General features: G+C 47.0%; 1 protein-coding gene across 8 annotated transcripts in view; it reads right to left on the bottom strand.

Annotated features, from left to right (window-relative positions):
• Positions 1-606: 606 nt before the first annotated feature.
• CSTPP1 (centriolar satellite-associated tubulin polyglutamylase complex regulator 1) overlaps positions 607-16,838 on the bottom strand; it is a 123,887-nt gene continuing 107,655 nt past the window's right edge. For 4 of the 8 annotated variants that reach the window (XM_059722833.1, XM_019476732.2, XM_019476731.2 and 1 more), the window contains 6 exons: positions 16,097-16,181; positions 9,423-9,508; positions 7,630-7,825; positions 6,683-6,792; positions 2,712-2,775; positions 607-2,152 (listed from right to left, as the gene is read on the bottom strand). In XM_059722833.1, the coding sequence (XP_059578816.1) occupies positions 1,987-2,152; positions 2,712-2,775; positions 6,683-6,792; positions 7,630-7,825; positions 9,423-9,508; positions 16,097-16,181 (707 nt within the window). In that variant the 3' untranslated portion in view covers positions 607-1,986. The remainder of the gene's footprint in view (positions 2,153-2,711; positions 2,776-6,682; positions 6,793-7,629; positions 7,826-9,422; positions 9,509-16,096; positions 16,182-16,838) is intronic. The other 4 variants (XR_002086824.2, XR_002086825.2, XR_002086823.2 and 1 more) reach the window with 4 other exon arrangements.

Here is a 16,838-nt window from a genome sequence, read left to right as displayed (position 1 = left end):
CTATACATGTACTTCCAGTTGAAGGCTTCGCATCATCCCTGAGGCCACTCAATCCCTGGCCTGCAAGTCATCCAGCCCATGGCGCTTCCCATGGCTCCAGAAATTTGGCAGTGGGGGAGCAGAACATTTCAAGACCCATGGGGAGCCTCAAATTTCAAGACCTGCAGGGGCAGTGCTAAGCCCCAGGGTCCAATTCTGATGGGGGGGGAGGGGGGGGCAGTGCCATGGCCCAGTTCTGGCGCACACAAGAGCCCAATCCTGGCACATAGCAGGGAGGCAGTGCCGGGCCAGCATCCAATCCTGGAACACAGGGCTTAATCCAGCCCATGAACGGACCCTGTACTGTGCATTTGGTCTTCAGGGCCCAAAGGTTGAGCACCACTGCCTTTGGCTATGGGGGCATGCCCACTCCTTCCCCTATTTGGTACCATTTGTACTGCCCTTTGTGGAGCACATTCTGGTGTGTACCCCACCTCCAAAACTGTACCAGCCTTTGGTCTTGGTTGCGGGCTCAGAAGGATGAAGCTGTGAAACATGCTATTGTTTTCCCTTAAGGCATGTGGTGGTGCTGACTCCTTAGGACAGAACAGAGCAGGAGACCCCAGGTTTAGCATTCACCTTCCACAGCATGCTTTATTTACTTCATGTTATAGTCACTTCCAGGAAGATGGGAGAGTTACAGCAGTTTAAAAACATAATAAATAAAATAAGTTATGATAAATAAATGCCCCCTCCCCCCTGATATTCTTCTTGGGTGGGGCAGGGGCCTAGGCATGGGAGGATTTGGGTAGATTTCTTCTTAAACCAGATCCCTCAGGGGACAAAGACCATTTGGATGCCAACTCCACACCCTTGGGAAACAGTTCCTGGTGTTTGGCACCTTGAAGCTTTCTGTGAAGGAAGAGAAGCAAGGAAGCTCCTTCAGACTGAGTCAGGGGCAGGAGGTAACTGGCCTTTGGGGAAGACCCAAGCAGACTGGGAGATGCCAAGGCTGAGCTCCACCAGCTTCTGGGCTTTGAAGTCCAAGCTGCTGAGCTCTGCAGGAATAACAGGGTGGAGGCGTCATTCTTGCAGTTGTAAGGACAAAATTCAGGTAGGATGTTGAGTCCTTTGCTGCCATATCAATGCCTGCACCCATTTAGCAGATAACTCAGATTAAGTCAGGATAAGATCCTTTCAACTCCTGTCATATACACCCCAGCTAGCACGATACCTAAAACACTGCAGACCACAAGGTGCGTGACAAGGGGAAATTTATGTGCTACGTCCACCCTGTCACTGCTCTTAAGATAACACTAAATTATATTATGATGGCATTAGAAGGAGCATGTTCCCAGAGAGAACCCCATGGCTAACCCAGTACAACAGATGAGCACAGTGAAGTATTAAACTGAAAATCTAGTTTGTGTTTGCTTTGGCATCTCTTAGAGACCAAGGAGAAGGCCGAGAAGAGTAGAGAGGGCAACAACTAGGTCTTACTTTTCTGAGCATTATAGAAATTTCTTCCATCTTTGTCCTAGGACAAGTGCAGCTTTACCAGGAATAATTTGAGTGAAGCTCTTGGGGAGATGGGATTCCATCTGTACTAGCTCTCCCTCTGCTCCTCACACCTAGCAAGCACAGAAAGGTGAGATCAGTGGTGAGAAGAATATTTCCTATCAGCAGTAGAATGCCATGGGGAGGTCTTCCTAGGGCAAGCCTTGGGTAATTTGTCTTATTTGCCAGCAGGGGGCAGCATAACTCTGCAGCTGGAAGTGGCCTCAGTTCTGGGCTCTGGATGAAAGAGAGATTCCTTTGCCAAGTCTGGGACAGGAGGTGATGGTGGTTTGCAGGGAGGGGCTTGAGGCACCTGGGCATGGTGTGGAGGGAGGCACATGCAATGGAGATGCAGGTGGGACCTAACTTCAGCCTCCAGGCAGAGGTGCTCTTCCGTCCTGCATCCCATCAGTTGCGGGGGAGTCGGGAGGAGGAGTTGCTAACTTCACATTAGTTCTCCGAGGAGTCTGTCTCTTCAGTGGAGATATCACTCTCTGTATCCACTTTCCTACGGTGGTGCAGGGGCTTTCTGGGGGAGTTGCGGGAAGGCAAGTTGGCTGGCTCCCCACTGGAGCTGGCAGGAGTGGAGATAGAGAGCCCTGAAACCTGAGCTACCCTGAAAGAAAAGACAAACCCTAGGTGGTCATCACCAACCTTCACCCCGTCATTCTGCCAGGGGGAAGCCAGAGATGATGGTGGCCATTGCCAAAGAATTCACTCAGTGATTGTGGGGAGGAGATGTTTACAGCAGACTAGGGAACCCCTGCACTGACAGCTAGCAGGACAGCTTGAGGGTTTGATTCTGTGAATCCTCCCTCATGTGCTGAGGAACTCGCCGTCTCATGCCTCAGTCTGTGCTCCACTAGCTCTCCCCCTGGTTTACTCTGCCATAGCAGACTGAGCATGCACATATAAAAAAGCTCTTCCCCATGCCCTGGGGGTTCTCTGCTATCACTGTATCTCACTGCAGAGAGCTTTCTGCTCTGCTTCTCAAGCATGTGCCAAGGACTTTTGTCTGTTGCACCCTGCATAAAAAGGCCTCTGATGCCTAAGCTGAAGGGTTCCTTCATCCATTGTCCTAGGGCTAGATGAGAGGAGAGAGGACAGTTCCTAATCCCAGCCTCCCAGCGTGCTGTACTGGATCTGTTACCTTCCTTTCTTCTCTGGGCACTTACAGTTTCTCCAGTTCCTGGTCCATGGGAGGGTCAAGAAGCAAATCTCCTTTATCCGGCAGAGCCCCTGGAAAACAACAGCAAGGCACATTTCAGTGTAGAGCCTGGCCATGCTGCAACAGGCTTCATGCAGAATCCCTGCTCAAGACTCTGTGCCACAGGGGTATTCAGTTATTGGGCTTAAGAGGCTGAAAAGACCCTGCCTGCCACCTCAGAGATCGCTGCCTATACAAACTGAGGGACCACAGGCAAGAAATGGAAGTCCCAGCATACACCTCTTGGCTGAATTGTTCACTAACACAGCCAAGCTCAGTCTGAATGTGAGGGCTGGGAGAAAAGCCCAGCCAAGCAATCTACACAGCCAGGGGTTAAGGAGGCCCCTCCACCCTGCAAAGCAACAATATAGTGGCCTAGTTAAAGGAAGGTGACCGTGTCCCCCCCAGGCTTTTGCTGACTGCAGCACAGGATTAACAGCCTCATTTCCTATTGGAGAACTAGCCATGTGCATGGGCATTAACCATATCTAGAACAAAGTGGGCAATGGACTGGTAACTGGCTGCTGTGTAGACAGGCCTGAATCTGAGAGTCAGAAGCTGTGGTTACAAGAGTGGCCTGAAGGCTGTGGGGACACATCTATCAGTGTCACTGGGAACTTGTGGTAGCTCTGAGCTCTGGCATGAGGCCCAAGCATTTCCCACCCCAGACAGTGCTACAGGAAGGCAACTAGGCCCAACCCTGGTTGTCCATTAGGTATGAGGAAGACAGGACTGGATAGGCTGCTCTCTGGTAGCAGCTGTTGTCAGGATGAGCAAGACATGCTGGTGGCATTGGCCTGTGGTCATCTCTCTTGTCCCTCACTGGAAGGCAAGGGTCCTGATGAGGCAGACAAGGTTCTTTGGGTAAATCTGATATCTTTTATTAGATCAACTCAAATAGTTGGGAAAATTCTTCTTAGCAAGCTTTCGGGCACAGACACCCTTTGTCAGGCTGAGGAAGTGTCCTTATGAGGCATGTTAGTGGTGCTGATAGTTGCATGCAATGTGGGGAGGTGACTGGGCCTGTTGTGGCAGCAGTTCATGTTGCTGCTCTTCTAAGTTATGCTGGCAAGAAGGGCAGAAGCCTCCTACAAAGCCCCTCCTGATTTACCATTCCCTCACGCAGAGACAACCAGAACTATTTTGCTGCCTTGGGCAAAATAAATCTTGGCACCTCCTCTCCCATGTTCATGTGTTAACCATGGCACCCAATCAGAAGCCACTGATTACTGATCAGTGCTAGAAAGACTGTCCTGGGCAACAGCCCAGTTTGTCTGTAGGATAGGCCAGCCCTGGGCAGAGTGAGTCAGGCAGGCATGCCCAGAGATGGGAGCCTTGGCCAGGCCAGGGCTGTGCCACCATATAACCCCAGGTACAAACAGGCTTCAAAGCATTAGCAGGGGTGAAACAACAGTTTAGTAGGAACTGCTCTATTGTGCAGACAACCAGAATGTATCATTCAGTGTCCTTGGAATGAGCATTTTGTATTGCCATGTTCTGTCTGTGGTTTCTGACCCTAGTCTCTTGCTTCTTAGGCAGTCAGGATGTGTGGATTCATACCCCCACCTAACATGGGGCACTTGGCATAGGTGCTCAAATATGGCAATTTATGGCCACCAAGTCAATTAGACCATAAACTGGTAGCAGGCTCCTAGCTGCTTCCATTTCTGGGCCCCCTCCCACAAACACCAGGCAAGCCAGGTACTCCAGCCTCCCTGGCACCAGGAGATGGGAGCCCAGGAACTGAGCAGTCTTCCAGCCTGCTCTCTGTTGTGAGCTCAGTTAAAAGAATAACCCGGATAAATCCTGGGTTTGTTCCTGCATTTGCAGAATGCACAGTGAGGTCTCTGGGGCACGTGAATTACTTGGGCGAGTCAGTAAATAACACTTAAAGGATTCGTGAATCAATATTGACACTGGAGTTAGGCTGCAGATTCCAATCTGCTTGACAAACTCATTGGTGCCGCCCCAGCCAGAAGGAGCAGCTCTAATCCCCCCTATTCTACCAGAGGGGCTGCTGGCTTTGTGAGGCCCCAGAGAGACTAGCGACAACACAGGCCACTGTGGGAAAGCTCCTTTGCTCCTGAAATTTTCCCTTGGAACTGCCCTGGCTGCAGACCACTTTGATCCTCTGCAGACCAAAGCCTATTGAAATCATCCTGCAAGAAAGATTAAAAGACATCAGGAGAAGAATCTTCCTTTCCTTGCCAAGATGCTAGCACCTGTTAGACTTGCGGCTGCTGCCCCTCCCCTGCGAGAGGCCTCGGCAGGAGGCTGGCAGGGGGCCAGGGGACTGGCCTGTGTTAATGGAAAGAAAAACCTACACACTTTGTACAGGGTACAATGGAAGCTGTGGGCAGGGCTTTCTCATCCCATCTGTTTTCTTTGCACCTTGCTGGAAGTGGATTCTGTAGCACTAACAAAAAAAGCTTTGCTTGGTACAATCCATGCATCTCCTTCCTCAGTGAATGCACTGCTCCCTAAGCCTGTTTGCAGAGGGGATTGCTGGGCTGTATTCATGTTCCTTTGATACATAATCTCTGTGTTGCTGGGTAAGCAGCCCTGCCCCAGAGAAACATTAGCAACAGAAATGAACTGTTAAGAGAGGGGCTCAGCCAGGGAGGGGATGATTTTGCTTCTTTGCTATGACACACACCTGTGCAAAGAAGCAGGCCCACAGGGAAGAGAAGTGCAGTTTCTACTGAGACTCTCCTCTGAGGTGTGGCAGACTATCAGACAGTCAGGCATGGAGCTATAGGGACAGAAACACTGCCCATGCTGCCCCTCTGCTTTTCTTGGTATCATATGGTAGGATAGACCTGTGGTCATCCCTCTTGTCCCCTGCTGCAAGGCCAGCATCTTGAGAGATCAGAGCTTCAGGCATCCAAATATTCTTCTTTGGCCCTTGGACAGCCTTGGAGTGCCAAATTCAGCCTTGCCAAACTCAGCTGACAAGTGAGCTCCTCCCTCTCCTCTTCAAGAAAGGAAGGGAGGGCACAAGAAGGAATAAGGAAGCTGGCACAGGACAGTGGGTTTGAAATCCATGCAAATTAGGTAGAGTTCTTGGCCTCCTAACAAGAAGCCAGTGCAGTGCCCCAGCCCTCCTGATCTTGGACAACATTGACCTGTGCAACAGACGAATGGGATCAAGTTTTGAGGATCCATGTCCTCTGCACTAACCTGGACCCATGCACTACCCTCATTGGTTTCCACACTGGTCTGGTAGAGAACTTTGGGCAGCTACAAGCCTATGACAATGAAGAGGATTTGACCAGATAATAAATAACCTGAATAATCCAACCAGCTGTGTCCCTCTCCCTTGGGCCTTATTTTCTTATGTTATATTGATGTATTTTACACTGCTATCAGATTTTCACTAAATGACAGATTTTTGTACCAACAACACACAACTATGTGGGTACAGCTGTCTGAAGAAGCAGGAAGTTCCTGTTGTGGTATGGGAGATAGAAGGGAAGGTCTGGGACCCCACTAGGATCTTTGCTGCAAGGGCACAGCAGAATTATTTGGCACTTGAGATGCATTTCTTCTTCCCTTTTCTCTTGCAGTCATAGACCATAGTCACTTAACACTGAGGGAAAGGAAACTTGAACTCAGTTTCCTATTACTGCAACTGTTGAAAGCAATCAGCCACCTTACCTCCTCCTGACTCATTTCCACCCAGTGTTAACTGAATATATCTGCTCACAATATTGCTATCATGAGGCATCATGTCATAGAGATAAACAAAGCAATTCATATCTCTCTGTTTTGTTGCTTCAGGCACTTCTCTCAGGCAGATATTGCCATACTGGGTTGTGCTTTGCAGAACGACAATGAAAAATAGGTGGCACAATTGTGTAGTACATCCCAGAAAAATTCTGACGTGGAAAAATCCAGGCAGACCCACAGGGGTTTGAGGAGGCCTCCTTCTTCCCTCACCTACAGCTCTGTTGATCCCGTGATGCTTTGCAAGTGCCATCAGGAATCCATAGAAAGTCAGTCTCTGGACACTGCTCAGCACCTCTTTGACAAGGGCAGATGGGGGACAGCTAGACGAAGAGAGGAAGCAAAACTAGCATGACTGGTAGAACATCACCTTCTTCTGTCTCTCAGATGTCTGACCTACTCTAACATAGACTTAGTTATACTTGATAACTATATCCTCCAGGAATGGACTGAAGGAAGTAAGCCAAGCTATCATGGCAAATAGCAGCTGGAGTATTCATTTAGCTTCCTAACTACTGTCCTTTTACTAAGGAATGCCTTTGAGTTGAGACAGATTTCCAAGAACAGCCATGATTGCCTCCAGTCCAAGGACAAGGAGACAAAACTAGATCTACATGGGGACTCAGGCACCACAACTCTGAGCCTTCCCTTTCACAAACCAAACAGTGACCTGTCTTTGTGGTAATGGTGCTGTTACCACCAGCTTCTGTTAGCTCAGTGGCTAAAACGCTCATACAGGGAAGTAGGTTTCCCTCACACAGGATGTGGGAAACCTACTCTAATGATCAGTTTAAATATTTTACATACAAATTCATTGGGGCAGAGAGTGGTACCCAAGTTTCCTACTTCAATACATGGTGCTGGGTGAGCCTCTCTCTGGAAGGACGCCAAGGCAGAGATGAGATCTCTGTAGGGAAGCAGAGCCCCCGTAGAACCCTTTATCTCAAGTATCAGCTCAAGCCCCCATTTCTGACATCTGTGATGTAGTTTCTCTTTTTTTGCGTTAGGGCTATTAGGGTTCTTCCCCTTTCTATCCACCCAAGAATGCTTAGAGGGCTTCACAGATTCTCCAAGGTCCTGTAGTTCCTCAGAGCTCCACCCCTACTAAGACAGTCTTCCAGGTATCAGCTCAAAGTCTTCCTTGCAGCCCCAGTTCTTACCTGTATTTTGACCTATCAAGCAGGGTCTCTAGGCACTGGTAGAATAGAGATGCCTCCACCCCATCAAGTGGGCTGCACTCACTTGAAGCCTGACGGGAACGGTGCTGCCCAGAGGATGACGTTGGAACAATTACAGTGTTCGGATTCTTACCATCCAACAGATCCTGATAAATAGCAGCCACACTCTCCAGGAACTCTGCAAAACCAGAGGACAGGTCAGAACTCGGGGCTGTGGCACAACTAGAACATCCACCTGATCTACTAGAGCTGAGACTGAACTGTCATCCCCTGCTTCTACACCTGGTTATGACACTGAAAGAATGAACCCACCATGAGACATCCTACTCATTTAGTTCATACAGGCACATCTTTCCTATAATCTCCTAGCTGACACAGCTGCAAGGCACCCCAAGTTGTTGTAGGCACCCACTCATTCTCATGAGGTTTCTCCAGGGGGGGAAAGAAAGCAGCACATAGGTAAAACTGGGGTGGGCAGGCTAGTATCTAATACTACCCTACCAGGTTAGTTTACACCCTCAAAAATCTCCCCTTCCCTTTCTGTTCCCAAAGAAATGTCACCCAAAAAGTGTAATGTTTGGAACTGAAGAAGTAGCAGGAATGGGTTAGCCAGGCTCCAGGCTGTAACCTAGCCTGCTTCAGCACTGCTCCAAAGTAAATACAACACAGGACCTAAAGAGAAGGCCAGGGCAGGTCAGGGCTGGACTTGGCAGGAAGCCTCCCCCCAGGCTCCTAGTACTACCCACTGTTTACTGCAAGAGTCTAATTTTAAACAAGGTTGTTTATGGCTGCGGTCAGCAGTTTACAAATCTAGATTCCTCTCGGAGTGGTTTGCATGTGTGTGGGTTGATGGGAAAGAGTGTGAGAGTCTTATGTGAATGTTCTGCCGGTGTGAAGAGAAATGGGGTGATGTGTTTTGCGCGTGTGCATGCAAGGGGGGGTATGTGTGTAGAGTCCAGTGACGTGGTGCCTTATGAAGGGAAGCGTGATCAAGTGAGCAGGACGAGGGCAGCAGGATGACTCCTGGTGCTGCGCTGAGGTTCTGTAGCTCACTGTGAAAATATTTGCTATAGCAAGGAAAGATTTTCTGAACACAGGACATTTCTCAGACTCTGTCCCCAGTGCAGACAATTCCAGCCCTAGTTCTGCTTCATTCACAAAACTAGTCCCCTGAGCTGTTTCACTTTCATGCCCCAGTCAGGAATACTGCTTGGATCTGCATAGAGGCTTTACAGTAGGAAGTATGCAGAGAAGAAGTGCTGAAATGTAGATATTTGTACTATGGATGGGGCCTGTCTTCAATTGCTAGAAATACAGGACTTGATAAGACCAACAAACCGCCTAATCCATCATCCTGTCTCCAGCAGCATGGTTTCACATTGCATAACAAATAGGCCTCTCTCCAGTAGAGGTCAGTACCAGCTACTTCAGAGGAAGAAATATTCATGAGGCAGTTATAAGAAAAGCAGCCACATGGAAAGTTTCTTCCCAAATACTGATAAGTAAGAATTGGCATATATTCCAAGGTGTGAGGGACTGTACTCCTTCCAAGGCTCTTCTTAAAAAGTAAATTATATACCATTACAATTCTCCTGATTCTGGTGGGGTCCTGCAGCAGTAAGTTCCACAAATTATTTGTGTGCTTTGTGTGAAAAAGTATTTCCGTTTCTCAGTTTCAAAAAGAGTGCAAGAGACACACGGCTGAGAGGTTGTAACAGAAAGACACAAGCTAGGGCAGCAGACAAGACATTAGCTTCCCAGTGGTCTGGTCTCACCTGAGTAGTAGAACTGGATCTGGAAGGCAAAGAGGAAATCAGAAAAAGACATCAAGCAATCCATGGCATCATCCATCAGCACGATCCTGAGAAAGAGAGAAGAGAAACAACTCAACGAACACAAAAAAGATGATGGTTCCCAAACATCTCCTCTCCTTAGACCAGGACAGAGGTTCCAGACCTAGGAGGTGGGTAAGCCTTCAAGGGGAAATGGGAACACCCAGACTCGGGAGGAAAATGCCATGCAAGAAGAAAGGAAAATCCCAGGTCTGTGTGTATGGGTGAATATTCAGAGGATATAAACATTCCAGATCTGAGGTATTAAATGTGCAGAGCTTGGTAACCCAAGACTCAAAGGAAGGCCCTGTCCACATCACTGCAAGTGACAGCCCCAGTTATTGTATGACCAGGGACCTTGTCTCTCAGACCAGAATGGATGTCAGACATCCATTGATTCAAAATACATAACAGAAGGATGGAAATGGTAGGAGACACCCTGGCAACCGTATGGGGTGTATAAATGGCAGGACTGACTCTGATCTCAAACTGGGGTAAACCAAGAGCAAATGTGCTGAAGAAAATGGAGCTAAAATAGTTTAAATTAGCACAATGAAAAAAGAATGAGGCCCTGTATCTGTAACAGGATTTTGCAAATGAGGCAATTTTCTAAATATCTGAGGGTGACCTGTAAAGTAACTCCTACTTTTATATCAAGCAAATCACAGGTTACTAGAAAGGAAAATAGTACAACATGCACCTTGCATGAACAAGTAACCCCCTAAGTGCTTTGTGTCCAAGAACGTCCCACTTAACAAATGAAGTTGTCTCCCCTGCATGCCCTTGTGTCATGTCTCTTGGAGACTGAAAAACCCTTGGGGCAGCTCCAAAGCAATGCAGCTTCATTATCTCTGTAAAGTACCAGGCACAGCTATGGAACTGCATTCACCCACAGCATAAATATAGATAATATTAGCTAAGGTCACAGAGGACATAAAGATGTGACAGAGGCAGTAGTGAAGTCTTTTCTGTAATATTCTGGTGGAACCTCTCAATTTCACAGCCCTGTAAGGACTAAAGCCAGCAGGTTTGCAGAAGTGAAACCACAGAAACAATATTCTCACCACCACTACTGCAAGAGGAGGGAGAAACCAGCTAAAGAGGAAACAATATATGTTCTGACAAAGAGAGAAGGGAAAGAGCAGGGAAGGTATAACCTCTGATACCCAGGAAGGGATGGGAGCCATCTGAGTGTGGCAAAGGGCTTTGAGGTTTATGCTCTTAGCTCCTGGAAAGCTCTAGGAAGCAGTGTGAGAGGGTGCATTAGGAGTGTACTAAAGGACCTGTTTGTGCAAAAGACTTCCTTCCCTGCCACTCAGACCAGCTCAGTTCACTGTAGCAAACTCAAGCATGCAGAGCAGCTTGAATTAATTATCTCAAAGAAGAAAGACTGGGGCTAAGAGGGTCCCCAGGAGAAAAGCCACTGTTTAAAACAAAACCCTTTGAAGATGTCAAAGTGCTTCTGATTTATTTATTATGTCCCAGAAACCACCACCTCCTCCTCCTCCTCCTGTCTAGAGCAGCAGCTTCAGTTCTTAATTCTCACTAATAAGTATGTTACTGAGATTGTCAGTGGCCACATCAAGGAGATGGCTTTGAAGCTGGCAGGCAGAGCATCTTCATCTCCTAGGCAATTCAGTTTAGCTGCTGGCACTTCAAACCACTCTTAGAGCACTGGAAATGCTACAGGCCACATCACTGAGAAGCTGGGATCCCTCCCTCTGCCTAATGATCTGCACACCCTCAAAGCACAGTTTCTATAGCTTTGGCCAATGCACTTCTCCTTCCTTGAGCAGGAGGAGAGTAATCAGAGGGTCATGCTATGCTCCCATTTTATGGAGAGGAAGTGCAATATTACCATCATGGCAACCAACTAAATTCACTTGTGAAATCTAAAGCTGCAAGGGGTTGCCTTTACTGCAGTAGCAGCAAAACTCTCTTCCACTTACAGAAGAGCAGCAGTGAATTGGTATTAATCTGAGTTTGCTGAGACACTCTCGCTGTTACAGAAAGCCATAAAGCCAGGATGGAGAACTATGCAGCTGTTTATATGAGGGGGAATTGTCTAACTAAAAGCAGGTGCACTCTGGTGCTGGATACCAACTCCAGTTGGCTAAGGCATCTGCACTCCAGAAAGGCTGAGAAAAGTGTAAATCCAGGGCGGTCACTTGAGAGGAGACTGCCTGCAGCTGGGCTTTTTCTCTCAAACAGCCAGCTGATTGCAGTCAAGGATGCTGGGAAAGTCCCACTTGCAACATGTCTGTGCATCTCTCCTAAACTGCTGGGTGTGAGGAGAATCCTAGCCACAGAGGGTCCAAAACCCCAGCAAGCAAAATCCAGATATCCAGTTCTGACTCCCAGGATCTCTGCTAGGGGATGATATTTTGGAGCATCCTTGACTCTCTTTCTGCTTGTCTGAATTAGGTTTTATGCACTTTAGGGTACAGATGACATCCTTTTACATGTCTAGAGAATAATGAAAACCAAGGAAACAAACTCTCCAGAAGGAATTAAAAAAGGGGCCTGCCCTTGAGGGGTTGTGTAGCAAGTGAATTGGCCTGGCAGGAATCAAGCAGGCTTGTTTGGCAGAAGGCTGGGATTACTCTGCCAATGAAAGAACTCCATAATCTGCTAACTAGCTAAAATCTCAGAAAATCTCAGGATGGGTTCTAGATTACATGTGGGAAAGAGGACTGTTCATGGGTTTTTTTCACTTATCTGCTGGTATTAAAGATTAAGAGAGACACTGAGTGTGTCGACATGGGAGACTTTACTATGCAGTAGCATAGTTCACTGCACAGTAAGCATGCATGTCTACACATACACATGCTTACAGCACAGTAAACTTCACTAATCGCGAGTAAATTTGCTACCTGCAAACTAATTTACTTGCGATTAGTTACTGTGCAGTAGTGCTCATGTAGCTGCCTGACTGGGAGCAAATCTGCTCCTGGTCAGTCAGGCAGTGGGAGATTACTTTCTGTCCCCAGGAGGTGTCTACTGCTGGGGCGGGCTCCGCCACAGGAGCCCAGGCGAGGATTATGTTCCCCTGTCCCAGCAGCAGAGAGCTCCAAGCCCCCTGCTCCAAGATCACAATCCAGGAGCAGGGGCTGGGAGATCCTTATCTCCCAGCTCAAGCCCTGTGGTTGGGAGATAAGGATTAGGGATGCGTGAAACAGCTATATTTCGTTTCTGTTTCAGATTCAGTCGTTTTTGAGGGACAGCGATTCATTTCGGTATTTTGGATCACTGTTCCATTTCAATTCAGCCAAATCTGTTTCAGAGTTTTGACACTGTTTTGGTGCTGATTCGGGTTGAGCACGGAGAGGCAGGCACAGCTGTGCAGCTCTTCTTCCCCAGCTCCTCCAGCTGTCTCCTGGCCAGTTCTCCCTGCCAGCCCCTAGGCTAGCACCCAGGGGGAGTCTAGAGCTCCCTTTGGTGGTGGCAGGGGCCCCATTGCAGGGCCCCAGGAAACAAGAGCAAGTTGCTGCCATTAGCAGCAAATCTGCTCCTGCTTTCCTGGACTTGTAGAAACTTGCCTGGGAGCATTTACTGATGAGTAGTTCACCCTAACAGGTGGGTCTCTTGGGATTTGGTTTGCTTTCTGCTGTTAACAGCCTACAATAAACAGAGCACCTGAAGACAGCAGGAAGACTTTTTTTTTTAATTAAGTTTACGGCCCACAGAAGTAGGGGCTCAGATACAGGCCCTTGTTTATGGCATCAAACCAGAAAAATCCCTCTTCTCCACATCCTTCTCTAAGTAAAAGACTCTACAAGCCAGACAGCACCTCTGAAGATTAAACTCTTCAAACTTTCTGCATAGCTACTGTCCTACTGAGTATCAGGGCCTCCAGGGCCTTAAGGAAATAGCTACTAGTCTGGTTCTCCCCTGGGTGTGGCAAGAAGATCTGCACTACACCTAGAAGAACTGGGCTCCCTGTGCTTTGGTGCCAATAAAACTTTACATTGTTGTTGCTTCTGTTCTTTTGCCCTGACATTTCCTGACCTTGTTCTCTTCCAGTGTTTGTTATCAATGCATAGCAACAACTCCTGGAAGAGTAGATCATGCTATATTGTGAGATCATCTCAGTAATGCAGCTCTGAGGCTACTCAGAGGGCTGGTCTCTTCCTAACAGTATGTAAGGCCCGTTCCGAAAAGGGTTCTGGGAGGAGGCTAAGCTGGCATCCCGGGGGGTGGTCAGCTTTGCAGAACCCAGGAGCCACGGGGTAATGACCTAATGCATCTGCTGTTCTTGTTCTTTGGATAAAGTTAGAAAGAGGAACTGCTCTTGCTTGGCCTAATGGCTCTGGAAAGAGAACTTCGAAATGTTACCTCTGCAACATGTCGAAATGACAGCTTTGCAGCATGAAACAATAGCTTTGCTCTAATCCCTAAAAGGTAATCAGGCTAGAAGCTGCTTTGATTGGAGAACCCAAAGAGATAGGGAGTGGGAGTGAAGGGATAAAAGTCATGAGAACTAGGCCCCTGGTAGAATCACTTTGGGGAAGGACAAGGCTGAGGACCTGATAAAGGAGACCATCTTGCCACCCTGGATGCAGAGTGGGGTTCCCAAGACAAGTCAGGTAATGACTTAGGACAGGGTGGGGAGTGCCTCTCCTCCTGTCCAATGCGCTAGCGGTTTTGTAGTGAGTTGCTGCTATTAGACTATTTTGCTGTTATTTGCAATAAAAGGTATACTTGTTGCTTTGATCCTCACGTGTGACTTGTGGGTTACTCACCTTCCCTCCCTTGGAAGGGAGGGAGCCCTGACACAGTACCTATGATTTCAGGATCCCAAGTTTAATCACTTGAGTGCTGCTACTGATACTCCTGAGTGCATTCTCCTTCCCAAAGCAAAGCAATCACAGCTGTGTGGGGTGTTCAGCCTGTGAAAAGGTTAGCATTCATAATGCCCACACTCTGTGACGGCAGAAGTGGTCCATTAAGATCTGTCTGTTTTAACCTGTGAAATTTATAGGGAAGAGAGAAAGTAGAGAGACAGCACTAGTGGAAAAGTGCAGACCGAGATGAAGGATGAAAAAAAGGAGACAGAACTGTAGGTGGGAACAAAAAAGGAAGCCAGTTTTGAACAGAAATTGGTTTTATTAACCTTGTTCAACTGGATTAGTGATTAACAAAACAATATTAATGTGTATGTAAGTCTAAACAGGCAGGAGTGAGGTCATTCCCACCTGAGCCAGGGTGCCTCAGAGAGAGATCTCATTTCTCTTGCACACTTGCTCTGAAACCTGGGCTAGTCTGTCTCTAACACACACAGAGCAGTGCAGTTGTGGGAAGCCTACCCCTGAATGGGGCCTCTAGTTTACAACAGTCTTGTGGATTAAATTCCTTGACACAAACATCATAATATGTGTAAATACTCTAAGTTTCCCTTTCATGCTGTTTCCCAAATCCTTGCTCAACTCAGCTGGAGCCCTTTACAATATAGGCCCATGTGTGGGATGGTGCTTTTGCATCTTCATGCAAGATTGTAGCAAAAAAAATCTTTGCTACAGCTCTAGTATTCCTTCTTGGTCTAGAGCAGGAGGCTATGGAACTACACTAGGGAAGATATAAAGCCAGGGATTCCTCACTGATAGACTAGAGAGAGCTGTTCTGCTCTATCTTTAGTTTTAGCTGGATTTAATAGCATTAAGCACATTTCAGCTGGGACAGCAATGCTCTGGGAGGAAGACTTCAAAAAACAGCAGCGTGGATGTACCAGCAGATGGATTACACATCTCTTTTGCTTTCTTTTGTTCATGTTTCACAGGACTATGATGCTGATGAGAAGTGCCAGAATGCTGCCTAGAAACTGAAGGCCTCTTCATCCATAGAACAGGAATGACACAGACAGCAGCCACTGTCTTGCTTAAGTGCCTGACCTGGGCCTGGAAGGACCATATCTAGGGCTAGAGAAAGTTCAGTCTCCACTGCTTATGTTCTGAGCTAGGTAGCCAGTAAGAAGACCACATATGTTGTCATCTTGTGGTTGACATGCACTTATGCCTGATAGCATTTGGATCAATGCCCCCACTTCATTTCACCATTACCAACAGAAGTCTGATAGTCAATAACCAGTGACTGAGAGGCAAAAGCTCCATATGATGTTCCCAGTATCCTGAGCTGCTTATCTAAGATAGGAACATAAACTGTATTTTCTAACAGGTTGGCTAACATGTTCTTAATCACCATTATTTTGAATGCTATTGCCAATTGAAGTCTTTAGAAAGTGTTGGCTAGTCATGGTGAATGCTGGGAGGAAAGTTAACACACTTTCAGAGATAAACTTGATCTAAAATAGAGTCTAAAATCAGGCTAATTAAAAATGTGCAAGCTAATACTGTTTTAAACATGGCCCATTTTCTGCATCTAGACAAGGTCAATAATGGCACTGCTGACCTTAGTATCACTGTGCTGTCATTCCCTTGCAGACCACTTCTTATTGCTAAAAATGTACCCACTATTCAACCTCAAATCATGATGTCTCCACAAATAATTCTGGCCTTTTGGTTAAATGTCCATGCTCACGTTTGAATCTATTTAGCTGTAGCGACTAAAGCTGTAGTATAGGGTTGATCTAACCATAGAAAGAGAAGCAGATGAAGACCCACCTTGCTGCCTTCTGAGTGAGTTCCATTGGAAAGTCAGGGCACAGCAGCTGCAGCAGGCAGTGGTAGTCCTTTGCCGTCAGCAAATCTGCACCAGAAACAAAGAGGGGAGCATCAGAATCTTTTTTGAGGTTGTCCCTTCCCCTTCCTCCTTCCCTCAGAAAAAGGCCCACTCTTATTCTCTTGAGGGAGTCAAGGCTACAATGAATGAAAAATTAGTAATAAACATAGTGGAACTGCCATAATTTTTGGCAAAGTACCTTTTAGATGGCAATTCCAACAAAGCAGCCAGAAAAAGACCTGACAAAAGGAGAGTACTGAAGTGAATCCATCAGAGTGAACTGATAGCAGGTAGTGATTTGGGGTAATAAAAGGTAACAAAACTGGAAAGTATCAAGTATCAACCCAGCTTGGTTTAACTTGCGTATAATTATCTGGAAAAAGAAATAATTTCAAAGCTTCTTAAAATTTGCTGAAATTCATTGGCACGGTAACGTTCACCACAATATGCTTGAAAACCATCTGCAGAACATCTGGCAGCAGTAACAAAGGCAAACAAGGTCTTTGGTTGTATATGGAAAGCTATGGACTAGAAACCCACAGACATTATTACTTTAGCATCCAGTAACGCAGCTGGATGTCCTCTTTTGGAATTATGTGTACAAATCTGGTCACTGTATTATAGGAAGCACAGAACAAAGATCCAAAGTATACAAGAAGGGCAACCAAATGAGTCATGTTATAG

The sequence above is a fragment of the Alligator mississippiensis genome, chromosome 2, assembly GCF_030867095.1.
Source record: "Alligator mississippiensis isolate rAllMis1 chromosome 2, rAllMis1, whole genome shotgun sequence".
In the NCBI taxonomy this organism is placed as follows: domain Eukaryota; kingdom Metazoa; phylum Chordata; order Crocodylia; family Alligatoridae; genus Alligator; species Alligator mississippiensis.
This window is presented reverse-complemented; position numbering and strand designations above follow the sequence as displayed.